The following is a 16653-nucleotide window of genomic DNA, read 5'->3' on the forward strand; positions in this document are numbered from 1 at the left end:
CTAGTTTTAATTAAAATAAAAATTTCAAATTATGAACAAATTGTATTTGAATTAATGTTTTTTAGAATACATTAATTTATAATAAATACATAATACATATAAAGTATCAAATTATAGTTATAAATTAAATTTTGGGCTAATTTTATAATTTTTAAAAACTTTAATTTTAAAAAAAAAGAGTTATAGAGATTGGATAGTTGATCTTCAAATATAAATAACCGCGCTATTGTAATCCGCTTCAAAAATGAAGAATACATATTCATATAAATATGGAGTGGAAGAGCATGGAGATAGAGCGGAGATGGTCTAAAAGTTTAATAGGGTGCTATACTCGAGATCTTATAAAAATTCGGCACATCCATTTGAAAACTAAAGTAAGAAGAACTCTCTAAGGCCTTGCAGATCTCAAGTCCCGAAACAAAGCCTCCAAATCCAAAATCGACTCCCCGTCCTCCCCGACTGCCCGCCTGGCCATCTCGGCGAGCCTCGAGGCCCTCGTCCTCATCTCTTCGGCCTCGTCGCCCTCCATGAGCCTCCGGACCGCCCGCTCCACTCCCTCCCGTCCCACGAAATCCCCTCCTCCGGTCCTCGACCACGTCCCGACCCCCACCGCGACCCCAACGCCCAAAACCCGGCAAACCAACGCCTCGTTGTAGAATTGCTCCGCCCCCATCGGCCACGTCACCATCGGGACCCCCGCGCACACGGCCTCCAAAGTCGAGTTCCACCCGCAGTGCGTCACGAAACCCCCCACCGCCGTGTGGCGCAGTATCCTCGTCTGCGGGGCCCACCCCCTCACCACCGTCCCCCGCCCCGACCGAGACCGCCACGTCATCATCCTCCCCTCCGGCACCGCGCACAGGAACTCCTTGCCCGAGGCCTCGAGCCCCTCCGTGATCTCCGCCAGCTGTGCGTCCCCGGGGCAGCCCATGGACCCGAAGCACACGTAGACCACCGAGCCGGGCTTCTTCGAATCCAGCCACGTCATGCACCCGTGCTCGTCGACCTTCTCGTCCGCGTCTTCGTCGAAGCCGCTGACCGGGCCCACGAGCCACGCCCGTTTGACTCCCAACGTGTCGGTGTAGCACTCGGCGAACCCGGGCTCTATGCCGTGGAAGCTGTTCACGACCACGCCGTGGCTCGCCAGCTCGGACCTCTTGACCTCCTCGTACACCTTGGCGAACTCGCTTTTGCTTTCGCTGCTGCCGCGTTTGCAGAAATCGGGGAGCTTGTCCCGGGTCATGGCGACCTCGGCGGGGAGGCCGGGGATGAGGAAAGGCTCCGATCCCGACGAGACCCCGTCCTGGGGCCTGTGGAGGAACACCGAGAGGGTGGCCGAGATGGAGAAGCAGGACGAGCCGTGGAAGACGAGGCGGGGGACGCCGCGCGCGGCGGCGGCGGCGGTGGTCCACGGGAAGAACATGTCGGCGACGAGGCAGTCCGGGCGGTGGACTCTGAGGAGCTCGTCGAGCTGCGGGCCCAGCATCGCCGTGGCGGCCATGAACTTCTCTCTGTCCTCGCCTTTGAGCGCGTGGATGCTGTCGGTGCCGTCGGGGAGGCCGACCTCCGAGCAGGGGATTTCAACGGTGAGGAATTCGACTCCGGCGACTTCGGATCGGAGCGAGGGCGTGGTGACGACGGTGGATCTCTGGCCGCGGGAGGCGAAGAGCTTGGCCATGTCGATGGTGGGCCTCAGGTGGCCTTGAGCCATGAAAGGGAAGAAAAAGAAGTGAAGCTGGTCGCCATTGCTTTGCCTTTTCTTGTTCTCCATTAGTTCTTCAGTTTCGACTTAATTTTCTTTTAGGTTGGGTATATTATACTCTCCCGTAACAGAAACAACACTGCTATATATAATGGGTCTATGATGTCGTATTACAAGTCATTTGTTTCTAATACAAAATTCTAAGCGTCGGATATAAATTCTTTTTATCTTTGTGAAGGTAGTGGAAATAAATTAAGCCCTGTTGTAACATCAAAATCATTTACTTTGTCATTGAAAACAGTCTACGACTATTAAATGACCTGTTTAACAAACATCTCAATTGTGTTTTTGGTTTGACGTATCTATATTCTATAGGGAAGCTTAAAACTCACATAAACTTCTTCTCTTCTTTTTTTTAACTATTGTTCCACGTCCCCTGTTTAATATGACTCCCAGTACATGAATTTTCATAAAATATATGAGCGGAACCAGAAAATTAACTTTTTAAAAAGTTGGTACTTCTGTTATTATTTTCTAGATGCATCACCTCTTATGTTTCTTTTATTACTGAAATTGTGAAGAGATTCGAATTTCAATTATTAAAGTGAAAGACCGTTATCTTATCGCGTATATGGTGCCAAATCAAACACGGCTTCTGTCCACGTGGAACGAAAGTGGAGCTTGCCAAGTTGTAAACTAGGGACGTGATAACGTCATCAATGATTCAATCAATTCTAGAGGGACGTTACTTATTAGTTATAGCATAGATCATCAGACAACATTTACCAAGTCGCACCAGCCGTGCAACCCACTCCAATTTTTTTTTGAATTTTGTAACTGAGCAGGTAATTTCTAGAAGGACGTTACTTATAGCAGATCATCAGTCTACATTTACTTATAGCATCATTTGAGATATAATCAATATTTGCATATTTTTCAAAAAATAGCTAAACAACATAGATGGCATAAGTGATAATTGATAAAAAAAAAAAAAAAAAGTACTTTTATGACCTTAATTGTTTAAAATCATCACTTTCTCTCTTTTGGTTTTAAATTTATCATTTTCTCTCTCTTATTTTTTTCAAACAATATTTTTTCATCAAAACCTCAAAAATCCATATTTATCTTATATGAACTCGAAATTGAGTGATTCTAAATCTTACGGATTTGTGGCGCCGAGATCTTCAAAAATAGACCAATTGTGTTAGATGAAAAGTAATTTTTAATGCCATAGATGTAGAAAAATCACGTTACTGCCTTAGATATGAAAATAACTGAAAATTTTCGAAAATCATCTGAAAATAAATGGAAATTTATTGAATATTTCTGGAAAAGTCATTACAAACACACGTAAACATGACGTATTAAACATGATTTTTCATCAAACACAATGGATCTATTTTTGAAGATCTCGACGTCACGAATCCGCAGAATTTGGAATCACTCAATTTCGAGTTTATATGAGATATATATGGATTTTTGAAGTTTTTATGAAGAAAAAAAATGTAGGAAAGAAAGTAGGAGAGATAAAGTGACGAATTCAAAACCGGAGAGAGAAAGTGACGAATTTAAAAAACTAAGGTGATAATTTTTATTAGCTATCACTTATGTCATCTAAGTTGTTTGATTATTTTTTTCAAACGTTTGCTATTTTTAAAACATGAATATTTTTGTTGACTATTAAACTAAAATGCCTTTTTTTCCGGTCCAACTATTTTAGTTTAATTTTAGTATTTGGTAATTTATCTCTTATTTGAGTTTTGTAGCTAACTAGTAATTATCCATTATAAACATTAATTTGTACAAATTAACATAATCTATAATAAAACAAACATACTCATTAATCTCAAATATACCATTCTTTGATTAAAACAACAATAGAAACACAACCATGAAAATCAACAAGCCATGAAAATCAACATAACCATGAAACAACAATAGAAACAAACATAATCATTAATCTCAAATTTACCATTCTTTGATTAAAACAGCAATAGAAACACAACCATGAAAATCAACAAGCCATTTCTCTCGTTTGAGCCTTTATTTAATGAATATAATATAATCTAGTTTCTTCACTACAAGAAAAAAATAGTTTTCAAAGACACTTGAATCATGTCGTGAGAATTACACCAGTTCAACTTGTAATGATACTTTTTAAAGGGAAGTAAGCAAAATAGTTAATTTATGTTTTGACTATTACAAAAGAGTTGTAAATAAACAATGAGCGGGCCTACTTAACTAATATAATTTGTCTAATTTACTCTTAAAATTTTTGAGTAAAAATCGATATAGACATTTATTTATTTATTTGAAATTAGTAGTATTTTTAGTCAAAATTCGCTTTTAATTAAGGAATCAAAATATTAACATATTAGCCGCGTGTCAAGATCACGGTGTTCTTGTAACCTCGAGATGCGAAGAGGCATTGCCATGTTTTTATGTTTTAGAAGCTTTATGTCTAACGCATTATGCATTATGTTTTAGGTTCTGCATTTAGTTATTGTCGTTTCTCCCTTCTTTTTTATTAGTGTCGTTCTTCTTTAAATAAGTTTCTTCTCGTTTATTTTCATATTTTTGTTAATATTGTACATTAGTATTTAAACGCTAATTTGACTGATTCTATAATTGATGAATTGACTGAGACATTCATGTCTACGGATTTCCTTTCTTCTTCTCATGTCGTCGGTGGGTATCATATCGTAATGGGCCGGAAATGGGAAGAAGAATATCTGAAGCTTGGTCGGTCTGGTTGTCATGATATATCTTGCGAGTTATAGCTATTCAAGTTCCAACATCCTCAAAACTTAGTTTGAGTGACATAACATTTTTATAGTGAGGTCTAATGAAGGCAATTCTACCTATTACTATATTTAAACGGGACGGATAATACTCGTTCTTAACAGGTAAACAGGTAGAACTCGTTAAAATTTTTACGTGTCCGGATAATGGAATAGGTTAATCCATACCCATCTATCCAGTATCCAGCCCGTTATCACGAAAAAAATGCTTTCACAATAATAGATCTCGTCCATTAGGTAGTTTCAAGCCGTAGTTACCATTTAGCTAATACTATAATGTTAATAATTTGTTTTATTATTTGTTTATAATTATGGAAATTAATCAAACGGGCATTGGAGTCCGACACATTTCTACCATTTATCCGGTCCGCTTCAAAAACTGGATAAATAAGTCTAGGTAATTGGTCTATTTTTTTAACCAGGGCCGAGTAATGGAACAAGTGGACCCGATCGGACTCGGGCCCGTCGTCATTCCTAGAGCGGTCTTGTAAATAATTTAATTAAATTCAAAAATAGAAAAATATTTTTTATGGTGATTTAACCAATTTAAAGTAATGGATTTGCAAAATAGCAAAAAAAAATGTCTAAAATAAATTAAATGGCCAAAATGTGCAGTAACCAAGTTTCCAACGCCCTTTCATCGTTCGCCGAAATCTCCAAAACTGTCGAATCATCTGCGACCTCGGCCACGCCGTCGATGGCTTCAGCGCCACAACACAGCTCTTTAGGATGTTGTGATGCCACATCAAAGCTCATTAGGACGTTATGACGACGATCAAATGGTGCAAGAAGTCGATGATCGATGCGATTCACATCGTGTGCGTCAAAGGCATTTCAATGTGGCGAGCGCGTGTGATGTTATATTTCGCACGCGCGAGGCGTTCTTTTCGATGAAGGAGGTGGATTTGGTAATCACAACGACCTCGTCTGTCTCCGATCATGACGACAACCTTTGATTGTCTCCGAGGACTTCCACGCGTTCCAGAGGTGGAAACAAAAGCACTCCGACGACTTGATCCACACCATTTCCGATAAGTCCTTCGCGTCCGTGTCTTTGTACTCCGGATCGTGCTTAAGCAAGAACTCGTGGTAGACACACGAGAGGCTCTAAAGTTTCGAAGGCATGCAGCAAAGATCGGGTGGATTCTATCATGTTAGTGTGGTCGTCAACGAGGATTCTCAACCGTGCGGTCATAAGTCTCTGCAGGAAGATCTACAGCGGCAAAGGCGGAGGATTTGAGTCTCAAATTCGATCAATCTCAGTTTGTTCTTCGAGAATATGGAGATCTCGTCTTAATGTTGTTTTGAAGAAGTAATTTGATAGTAAATCATATTAACTATGATAATAAATTATATTAACCATTAATAGTTAATCATATTGACTATTAACAGTTTGGAATTGTACTTCTTTTATCTTGTTTCTTATTTAAAAATTTTGTAATATTTAAAATTAGAGTTTAATGGCAGTAATTTGACAGTTAATAAGATTAACCATGGTAGTTAATCATATTAACCATGGCAGTTAATAAGATTAACCATGATAGTTAATCGTATTAACCACTGACAGGAAATAATAATTGATGTTGATGCAAATAAGATAAATTGTTGTAATTGTTTTAGTTAATAAGATTAATTGTTATTGTTTTCATTAATAAGATTAATTGTAGTTATTGCTAATAATATGTTGAAAAGGGTAGTTTGGGAACTTGACGTTATATTAGCTATTCTCTTAATTAAAAAGATAGTTGTACTATAATTTAAATTATCCCCTCAAAAATGGTTAATTACTAACAAATCTCTTTATTTATTTGCATAAGAAATGGCATCATGAATACCTATAGTTTCACTATGGATCAAATTTACAAAAAAAATTTATGGGTAAAACACCTATTGTCTCGTTTCCTTGTCACCGTTACTACCTAACTCATTTGAACGTTCCAAATTTAACGGTCGTATTAAAAGCTATTTTGTAAATGAAATTTGATTTAATAATGAATAGAAACTAATAACAAAAGAAATCAAATGAAAAAATGAAAAGAAAAACGTACAAAAAGAAAAAAGAAGATACGCATTCAACCTATTCAACTTCACAAAAAGAAAAAAGCCTTAATTAAATCCTCAAATTTGAAAGACGTACAATTCGCTTTCAGTGTTGGTCGATGATGGAAGAAGATACGCAACCAGGTGGAAATGAAGATATCGAGCTCGAAGAGGAGTATAGTGATCAAGGAGAGCACGAAGCTGATTTGCGGAACACGAACCACCCTCGATGCTCGCTATCCTTTGCTACAATTACTTCAAAATGACGATGATGATTTTTCATCTCCCATTGTCGAAGATGAAGAAGATGAATCAGGAGCCAAACAACTCAAACCAAGGTATTTCAAAATTAGGAACTGATTTAGGTAATAATCGATACCTATTTTACGATTTCCTACTATTTATTTTAGGGATTATATTTAAACTATGACCTCCACACTAGTTTTATGACCAAAATCCAATATATCTAATTTAATCCAAAACGATGACTAGTTTGTATTTTTTGGTACAAAAATACCCTCAATAAAAACATTATTTTCTTTTTATTTTCGTTTTATTTACTCTCTCTCTCTCTCTCTCTCTATCTCTCTCTCTCTCTCTCTCTCTCTCTCTATATATATATATATATATATATATATATATCTCCTTGTGCTTAACTAAGAAGGATTTCACATTTTTCAGTGACTTCATTCTCAAGAAGAATTCTTAGAATTATGAAAAGTCTGTGAATTTTTTTTTAAAAATCTGGGAAATATTTGATGATTATTTACATCGTTATCTTTTTATTGACATCGATGTCAATAAACCTTCAAACGATTCTGGAAAAATCATTTAAAGATTTATTGATATCGATGTCAATAAAAGACTAAACTGCCAATAAATTTTCAAACGAAATTCGGAGATTTTTGAAAAATGTGGAAAATCGTTGAAGATTTATTAACATCGTTGTCTTTTTATTGACATCAATGTCAATAAATCTTCAAGCGATTCTGGGAAAATCATTTGAAGATTTATTGACGTCGATGTCAATAAAAGGAAAAAATATCAATAAATCTTCAAACAAATTTGCAGATTTTCTTTTTCCCAGTTTTTCCATATTTCAAAAAAGAAAAAAATTCTTTCGGGTGAGCTTTCTCTTCGTCGCGTAGGGTTAGGTAATCTTAGGGTTTCTGATAACGTGGGTTAGCTTTTTGAAGAGAAATAAGAGAAAAAAGCAACAAAAAAAATGATAAAGTGTAAAAACATAATTGCACAAAAAGTGTGATCATAATTTTGGATTATATTAGGCATATTAGATTTTCGTCCTAAACTAGTGTGGATGTCATAGTTTAAAAATAATCCCTTTATTTTATTTGTTTCTTTAAAATATAAACAAAAAATAATACTTATTTTTATCTCTTAAAATTGTATTCCGTTTAAAAATTTGTCCATATTAACGTTACACTTTTACACGTGGCATTCTGTTAAAACTTAACATGATAAGTGTAACGGTGACAATTAGATAAGACAATAGGTATTTTACCAGTAAAAAAATATTAGGTAATAAATTGAATCTAAAGTAAATTTATAAATATTTATGTCGTCATTTCCTATTTGTTTGCATAAGAGTAAAAGATTAGTACATAAATAAATAAATAAAACTTTAACTAATTTTGAAATAAATGAAAATTGGTCTTATTCAATGTTTTTGCGTGAAATTAATCTAGCCTTCGTGGAGCGGGCAGAGAATGCAGAGTAGAGACATACCCAAAAAAAAAAAAAAAAGATGGAAAAATGCGACGCCTCTTCTCGCCGTCAGCTTCACATCTGCTTCTTCCCTCTGACAACGCAAGGCCATACCATTCCAGCCATAACCATGGCCAAGCTCTTCGCCTCTCGAGGTCTCAGGACCACCCTCGTCCTCACACCCCTCAACGCACAACGCCACTCTCAGGCAATCCGAACCAGCCGCGAAACCCTCGGGATCGACGTCCAGATCATCGTCATCGAATTCCCTTCTGCTGGGTTTGGATTGCCCGACGGGTTCGAGAGTCCCGATCATCCGGCCACGACCCCGGATACGGTGGAGAGGTTCTACGAAGCCACGGCCAAGCTCGACGGGCCTCTCGAGAGGGTTCTCCGGGAACAGAGCCCAGATTGCCTCGTCGCCGATCAGTTCTTCCCTTGGGCCACGGAAATCGCCGAGAAGGTTGGAATTCCGAGGGTCGTGTTTCACGGCATCGGATTCTTCTCTCTCTGCGCCACCCTGAGCGTGGTGACTCTCCAGCCTCAGGAGGACGTCGAGTCAGATTCCGAGGAGTTCATCATCCCGAATCTCCCCGGGGATTTCACGCTGACCAGAAAGCAAATCGCGCCATATGTTCGACGAAATGCCGCTACGAAATTCGCTGAGATTTACAGAAAAGGGAAAGAGTCCGAGGCGGGTTGCTTCGGCGTCCTCGTGAACAGCTTCCGCGAGCTCGAGCCGGACTACGCCGACCACTACTCTCGGGTGCTCGGCAGGAAAGCCTGGAACATCGGTCCTCTCTCGATGATGATCGACCAGCTCGAACCCTCCGAAACCAAGCACGAGTGCTTAAACTGGCTCGACTCGAAGACCCCGGGTTCCGTGGTCTACGTGTGTTTCGGGAGCATGTCGAAATTCAGCGACGCTCAGCTCTCGGAGATCGCCGCCGGGCTCGAACGGTCCGGCCAGAGCTTCCTCTGGGTCGTGAACCGAAAGGGGGTCGCCGGAGAGGAGTGGCTGCCCGAACGAGGGTTCGAGGAGAGAACCGCCGGGACGGGTCTGATCCTCAGAGGGTGGGCCCCGCAAGTGGCGATATTGCGCCACGTGGCGGTGGGAGCGTTCGTGACGCACTGCGGGTGGAACTCGACGCTGGAGGCGGTGGCGGCCGGGCGGCCGATGGTGACGTGGCCGCTCTTCGCGGAGCAGTTCTTCAACGAGAAGTTGGTGAGTCGGGTGCTCCGAGTCGGAGTCGAGGTCGGGGCTAAGAAGTGGGCCAGATTGGTTGGCGACTTTGTGGGGAGAGAGGCCGTGGAGAGGGCTGTGAGGCGGGTCATGGTGGGAGAGGAAGCCGATGATATGAGGGCGAGAGCGAGGCTTCTTGCCGAGATGGCTGGGAAAGCTATCGAGAATGGCGGGTCATCGGCCTCGGGTTTGGATTCTTTCGTCCAAGAATTGAGGCTTCATCGCGGCCTCTGATCATCGGTTTTGTGTTTTCCGTGACAGAAAATAAGATGAATAATAAAGAAAGTTACTTGTTTTTTAAACATGTTCTTCGAGCTGTTTCGTTGCATAGCTCACGGAAGTTGGGAGATATTGCGATGACAATGAAAGGGGGGAAAATGATAATTTTTTTAATGATTTTTCATTAGTGCATTGGTGACGATATTTTAAACGGGAAACTTGAAAATTCCTACTAATTAGAGGTCCAAATTTGGAAATCATAATTTTACACACGAGAAAAAGTTTTAAGTGAATTTTATTGAAGTGTCCGTAGGTAATCGGTTTCTCCATGAAGCCGGGCTCTCGGTAAAACTAAATAAATAAAAATTTTGATCAAAAATAAATAAAAACTTGAGACCGGGCATATATGAGAACGTACGCGATGACGTTAGAGTACTGTTGAAAAATTGAAAAACAGGACCACAAATATTATTTTATCAGAGTCGTAGCGAGATTGGCAATGCAACTTTTGACAATGTATAAGCCAGCCAATGGGAATCTTTTTTTGCTTTTGCTAATTTAAAAACATATTCACTTCCTTGTTTTATTTTTGCAAAAGTAGTAAACTACCTAGAGAGTCTATATAGTATATGCACATCCAGAGATAATTTAAGCTCTATTATGTGAATCAATCAGAGATTGAAGATCTACAGCAAACATGGCCAGAGAATTCAACAAGCTTCACGTTTGCTTCTTCCCATTCCCGGCCCCGGGCCACATGTTACCCACCGTGGACATGGCCAAGCTCTTTGCCACCCGAGGCTGCAAAACCACCGTCGTCTTGACACGTGGCAACGCCCCATCTTTCGCAGCCTCGATCCAGCGGAGCCGAGACCAGCTCGGTCTCGACATCCAAACCGCCCTCGTCGACTTCCCCGCCGCCGAAGCGGGGTTGCCCGTGGGCTTGGAAAACGCCAACCAGCTGAGCAAGCCGGAGATGGTCGGGAAATTCTTCGCCGCCGCCGCGTTGCTGGAACGGCCTCTCGAGCGGGTCTTGACGGAGCTCCGACCCAACTGCCTGGTCGCGGCCGCTTTCTTCCCGTGGGCCACCGGCGTCGCGGCCAAGCTCGGGATCCCGAGGCTCGTCTTCCACGGAACCTGCTTCTTCGCGATGTGCGTCGGTTCGAGCCTAATGGAGCACAAGCCTCACGAGAAAGTGACGGTCGATTCCGAGCCTTTCCTCGTCCCGAATCTCCCGCACGAGATCCGATTCGTCCGGGACCAACTCCCCGATCAGCTCAAAGAAGGGTCGGATTGGAGCTCCTTCGCGAGGAGAGTCGAGGAGTCGGAGATGACGAGCCACGGGGTGGTGGTCAACAGCTTCCGCGAGCTCGAGCCGGAGTACGCGGATCACTACCGGACCGTCCTCGGAAGGAAGGCCTGGCACATCGGCCCCGTGAGCCTGCTCAACAAGGACAAAGAAGAAAAAGCCCACAGAGGACCCGAATCCTCGAATGGCTGCCTGGAATGGCTCGATTCGAAGGAGCCCGATTCAGTCTTGTACGTGAGCTTCGGGTCCATCGCCAACTTCGGCGACGCTCAGCTCAGAGAGATCGCCGCGGGGCTCGAGGCGTCGGGGAAGGACTTCATTTGGGTGGTCAAGAAAAAGAAAGAAGAAGAAGCGGACGAAAATTGGCTTCCGGAAGGGTTCGAGGAGAGAGTGGGAGGCAGAGGGATGATAGTGAGAGGGTGGGCCCCGCAAGTGGCGGTCCTCGACCACGCGGCGGTCGGGGGGTTCGTGACTCACTGCGGTTGGAACTCGGTGATGGAAGGGCTGTGCGCTGGCGTGGCGATGGTGACGTGGCCGGTGGCGGCGGAGCAGTTCTCCAACGAGAAGCTCGTGACAGAGGTGCTCCGGGTCGGGGTCGCCGTCGGGGCCCGGAAGTGGGCCCGCTTCGACGGGGACAGCGTCGGAAGCGGGGCCGTGGAGCGGGCCGTGCGGAAGATCACCGAGGGAGAGGACGCCCGAGCGATGCGGGCCCGGGCCCGGGCTCTGGCCCACAAGGCGGGGATTGCTTTCGGTGAGGGCGGGTCTTCCTACTCCGACTTGGGCTCGTTGATTGACGAGTTAGAAGCAACTCAGCTTCAGACCGGTGTTTAATTACAGCTTGTCTTTCCTGTTTTTTGTATTTGAGCTTGTTAATGTAATGACAATGAAGAAAAGAGAGTTCAAAATTAGAGGCATATATCACACGGTCACTCATGACAGTGTCACTAATCCAAGTCCAGACCAAAAGCCATTGCACAAAATGAGAAGCCAGATAATTTTTCTCTTTCTACTTTCTTATATCTATGATCTATATACCAAATGATCTCTATCTCTACCCCCCAAATGCATGACTCTAGATAGGAATAACCAAATCCAAATCCTCCAACCCAACAAACAAATCATCATCGTGTTCCTCAAAATACACAGAATCAAAGCTCCCATTAATCTCTTCCTCGGTCAACTTTTTCTTCTTCTTCTCTGCAACAGCTTTCACGTTCTTCATACGCCGTGCCGGAGCTTTCGCGACTCTCCTTCCCAGATTCATATCACCGCCAACTTTCTCGCACGTGTCCGTACGAAAATCAGAACCACCGTTATTAATCCCCTCTGCGTCTGTGTCCCCGGCTTTTTCCTTCGCTCTGTAACCTAAAGGAAAAATGCCGTGACCTACAATGTACTGGTCTTTCCCCGGAACGATGGTATCCGCCGGAGGATCTCCTATCGCGACGCCGTGGAAGGTTCTGGAACAGTTCTGACACCTCAGGCAACACTCCTCGTATACCTTCCCGTACTGGAACAGCCAAAAACAGTACGGACAAACCGTCCAAAACGACGGCGAAGCGTGGGTTTCCGTCTCGTCGTCGTACTTTCTCTTCATCTCCGGGTCGGAGAGAACAGAGAACGCGTGGTAAGCGACGTCGTACGCCTCCTGAGAGAACGCTATGTCGTTCAGCTCCGGCTTCGTTAGGGTTTGGGCGAGCTCGAGATAGCGACACCAGAGGAGGTCTGAGTCGTCCGACTCGGCGCGGGTGATTCGGAGAACGGCGTAGAGGTCTTCGCGGTGTCTGGCGAGGAGGATTCCGGCGACGGTGAGGATTCGGTCGGCTTCCGCGGCGAGGCGAGGGTCGGAGGCGATTTTCACGGCGTGGGCGGCGAGATTTCGGGATGAAGAAAAGTCGCGTTTGGCTAGGTCGGTTAGGGCTCGCCGGAGGAGGGTTTCGGGGTCAGGCGTGGTTTCCATTTTCGGTACTGTTTGTGTGTGGGTTTGAAGGAAAATGGAGAGGGAAATATGAGACTTTGGATGGGTCATAAAGTGTGATAAGAATGGTTGTGAATTTTTGGCCGTTAGATCGTTTTAAATATGTCATCTAACTGATTATGTGGACGGTTGAGATGGCGTTTCTTGTTCTGGTCCTGAACGATGGGTGCTTTTAGTCTTTTCACAGAGATTTTGCAGTTGCGTAGCGGGATTTTACTTGCACCCCAATCTTCAATTAAAACTAAATTTTTAAAACATTGAAGCCCTGGCAGGCTTTGCTTTTTGGCTTTGTTTCCGAGGCCTGCAACCATAGCACTATATTTGTTGTTAAATCAATACAATTTTTGTGTTGATTTAGCATCAAATTTTTTTTCCAACTCTAACCACAACATCAAATTTCACACTAAAATTACTATTTATCATTATTATATTATTATAACTATACACTTTTTTATCACACTAAAATAATTATAGTATCTTTATTTTTAATGACGTGATTAAATTATTTATTACTTGCTAATGTTTAACAAAAATCAAAAATTTAAAATAATAAAATTCTGAACTAAAAATTACATTACTTAAAAAACATATTACATCTAAATAATTAAAAAAAAACATACATTTGAAATACATATTACTTCATACTAATTATCAGAATTAGTATATTCGTTCCACAAGTGCTCAATTAATGCATTTCGAAGTTCAATATGAGCATCTCTATTCTTGATTTGTCGGTGTCGGGCTAAGAATTGTTGAAATCGAGCATCTTCATTGTCTGTTATCTCAACTTCTGCATTTGGGACTTCGGCTCGTTCTTCAATGGTTGGACAAACATCGCGTTCATCTTCTATTATCATATTATGCATAATAATACACGATGTCATAATATCATGTAGCACTTTCTTACTCCATAAGCGGAATGGTCCGGCCACAATTGCAAATCTTGACTTCAATACTCCAAATGCACGCTCCACATCCTTTCTACATGATTCTTGTTTCATTGCAAACAACTTTTTTTTGGGCCACGGGGATCGTGAATAGTCTGAACAAGGGTCGACCATTTTGGGTATATACCATCAGCTAGATAATAACCCATATTAAATTATTTTCCATTAATGACATAATTGGCCTGTAGAGCATTACCCTCAGCAAGATTAGCAAAAAGATGGGATGCCTCAATCACATTAATATCATATTATTAGATCCCGGTAGACCAAAATATGCATGCCATATCCAAAGATCATAGTCAGCTACTGCTTCTAGAATAATAGTAGGAGATCCACTACGTCCAGCATATTGACCTCCCCAAGTTGTTAGGCAGTTTTTCCACTTCCACTGCATACAATCTAAACTACCCAACATACCTGGAAATCCTCGACGCTCGTTAATGCGGAGTAGCCTTGCAACGTCATTAACATCAAGTGCTCGAAGATAATGGCCTCCAAACACCTCGACCATGGCACGGCAAAATCGCTTCAAGCACACCAAAGTTGTAGACTCGCCTATTTTGATATACTCATCGGTGAAATCTACTGGTGATCCATACGCTAGCATTCGAAATGCGGTTGTTAGTTTTTGTAAACTAGACAACCCGAGTTTACCGACTCTATCTCATCGTTGGACAAAGTAATTGTCATGCCTTTGCACAACATCATGAATAGGAAGAAATAAAGCTCTGCTCATTCGAAATCTTCGTCGGAACATCATCTCTGGGAATCGAGGATTCTCTGCAAAATAGTCGTTGAAGATATTGCGAGCGGCTTGTTCCCGATCACGGTTAATAACTACATGACCAGGAACAGATCCGCGATGAGAACCTTGGGTATTTAGCATACGATTTAGCATAAAATTGTTGTTTCAGTAATTTGAGATATGACTTTGTTTTCTAGATCTTCATAAAATTCATTATCTGAAGCAGAAGATGATGAAGAAGAAGATGGTATATAAGATGATATATAAGATGAACTACCATATTGAGAATATATGCACTTGTGTCATATCTATCTTGATATTTCTCAAAAACCTATCATAGGGATTTCCCAAAAAAAAGATCAATTTTGGGCAAGAATTGAAGCAAATTACCACTCAAATGGAATCCACAAAGTTAGACCACGAATATCTTTAGAAAGTAGAGTGACAACCATTCTTAGAGCTCTTTCCAAACTAAGGGGATGTGTTAACCAGATTGAAAATAAGAATCCCAGAGGTGCTTCGGAACAAGACATTGTAAGTATATATTTTGTGGATAATATGAACTCACATTTTTTTTATTTATACTTACTAACTTTTTTAACATTATTCTCTTATCAATATGTAATAGTTGACTCAAGCGAATATGTTATTGGTAGAGGATAAAGATTACAAGAAAGGCTTCAAATTCGATCATGTCTGGCCCATCCTAAAAGGAATTGAGAAGTTCGCTAATAGCAGCTCAAACACCAAGTCACCGGGTCCTAATTTTCCTTCATCGTCATCATTTTCTACCGAGTCACCGGCAACCCCCGGTATGAATTCTTTTGATCTTAACATGAACGATCAAGAAGGTACTTGCATTTTATCTGGAAGGCCAATGGGTGTGAAAAAAGCAAAGAGACAACAAAAAGAGGGAGAAGAATTTAAAAAAATGATGGAGAAAAACAATAATCTTGTTCGATCTATTAAAGATACTAGTTTTGATAAAATTGAGCTTCAAAGACAAAAAAAATGAACTTCGGAAGAAAAAGATTGAGCTAGCTCAAATGAAGGAAGAGAATAAATTTTATTTATGAATTTGGATATTGTATCCGATCCAAATATGCGTGTATTTCTTGACAAAGAAAAAGAAAAATTATGCAAAAAAGAGCACAGACAACCCAAAATGAAGAACAAGGAGGAGGTTCTGAATATTATGGATCTCAATATCGAGCATCTAATTATCAACGAGATCAAGCTCAGTAAGATCAAGCTCAAGAAGATCAAGCTAATGGAGAACAAGTTCAAGGAGATCAAAATGAAGATTTTACTCAGTATTATAATTTATTGGGTGGAACCAGAAATAATTTTTCAGGTTTTTAAATTATGTTTTTATGTATTTACTATATATTTTGAAATTATGCTATTGTTTTTAGTATATTTTGTGTGTTTAATTTGGACTTTGTAACATATCTTTAAATTTTTAAGTTTTATTGAATTTTATTTTAATGTGTTTTTGTAGTCAAATTATGAGTTTTGGTGTTATATAAATATTAATAAGGGTAAATATAAGTATATATATGTAAAATTTTTGTTTAATGCATAATTAAAATACTTAAAAAAAAAACATTTGGCGTGTACACAATGCCACGCTATATATGGTGTGACACTGTGTATAACGCTATATATAGCGTAACATTTACCGTGCGATTGCAGCATCAAATCCCACCAAATTTGGTGATTTGGCGTACCATTGGAGTTGACCTGAGCACCTATCCTTTTTTTTTTTTAAGGATTTGTTAAAAAAAAATGGTTTCTATGAGGATTCCGTCCCGTCCCGCTACCGTTAGACCAGGTTTAATGAAGAAAAAAGAAAAATCACCTATGGTTCTTCACTTCTTCTTCTTCGGATGATTTTTTTTTTCTTAAGACTGTAACAGGCCAAATTAAAGTGTAAGATATTTC

The 16653-nt window shown here is 41.1% G+C and overlaps 3 protein-coding genes and 2 pseudogenes across 3 annotated transcripts; 2 read left to right on the forward strand and 3 right to left on the reverse strand.

The window, feature by feature from the left end:
• Positions 1-211: 211 nt before the first annotated feature.
• Positions 212-2067, reverse strand: LOC149389223 (putative UDP-glucosyl transferase 73B6 pseudogene; annotated as a pseudogene).
• A 6149-nt stretch (positions 2068-8216) lies between these two features.
• On the forward strand, positions 8217-9813 carry LOC149389224 (scopoletin glucosyltransferase-like). Its single transcript, XM_089622098.1, has one exon. The coding sequence runs from the start codon at positions 8309-8311 to the stop codon at positions 9743-9745; it is 1437 nt and encodes a 478-aa protein (XP_089478224.1). The 5' UTR covers positions 8217-8308; the 3' UTR covers positions 9746-9813.
• Positions 9814-10311: 498 nt separating this feature from the next.
• On the forward strand, positions 10312-11955 carry LOC149389225 (putative UDP-glucosyl transferase 73B6). Its single transcript, XM_089622097.1, has one exon. It carries the CDS (start codon positions 10428-10430, stop codon positions 11868-11870), a length of 1443 nt encoding a protein of 480 aa, XP_089478223.1. The 5' UTR covers positions 10312-10427; the 3' UTR covers positions 11871-11955.
• A 140-nt stretch (positions 11956-12095) lies between these two features.
• Positions 12096-13265, reverse strand: LOC149389226 (uncharacterized). The gene has a single exon (XM_089622099.1). It carries the CDS (start codon positions 13066-13068, stop codon positions 12112-12114), a length of 957 nt encoding a protein of 318 aa, XP_089478225.1. The 5' UTR covers positions 13069-13265; the 3' UTR covers positions 12096-12111.
• Positions 13266-13661: 396 nt separating this feature from the next.
• LOC149389227 (uncharacterized) lies at positions 13662-15161 on the reverse strand (annotated as a pseudogene).
• Between the last annotated feature and the right edge of the window lie 1492 nt (positions 15162-16653).

Source organism: Urtica dioica, chromosome 8 (assembly GCF_054948205.1).
Source record: "Urtica dioica subsp. dioica isolate 48M chromosome 8, U.dioica_male_clone48M_v1_H2, whole genome shotgun sequence".
NCBI classification, from domain to species: Eukaryota; Viridiplantae; Streptophyta; class Magnoliopsida; order Rosales; family Urticaceae; genus Urtica; species Urtica dioica.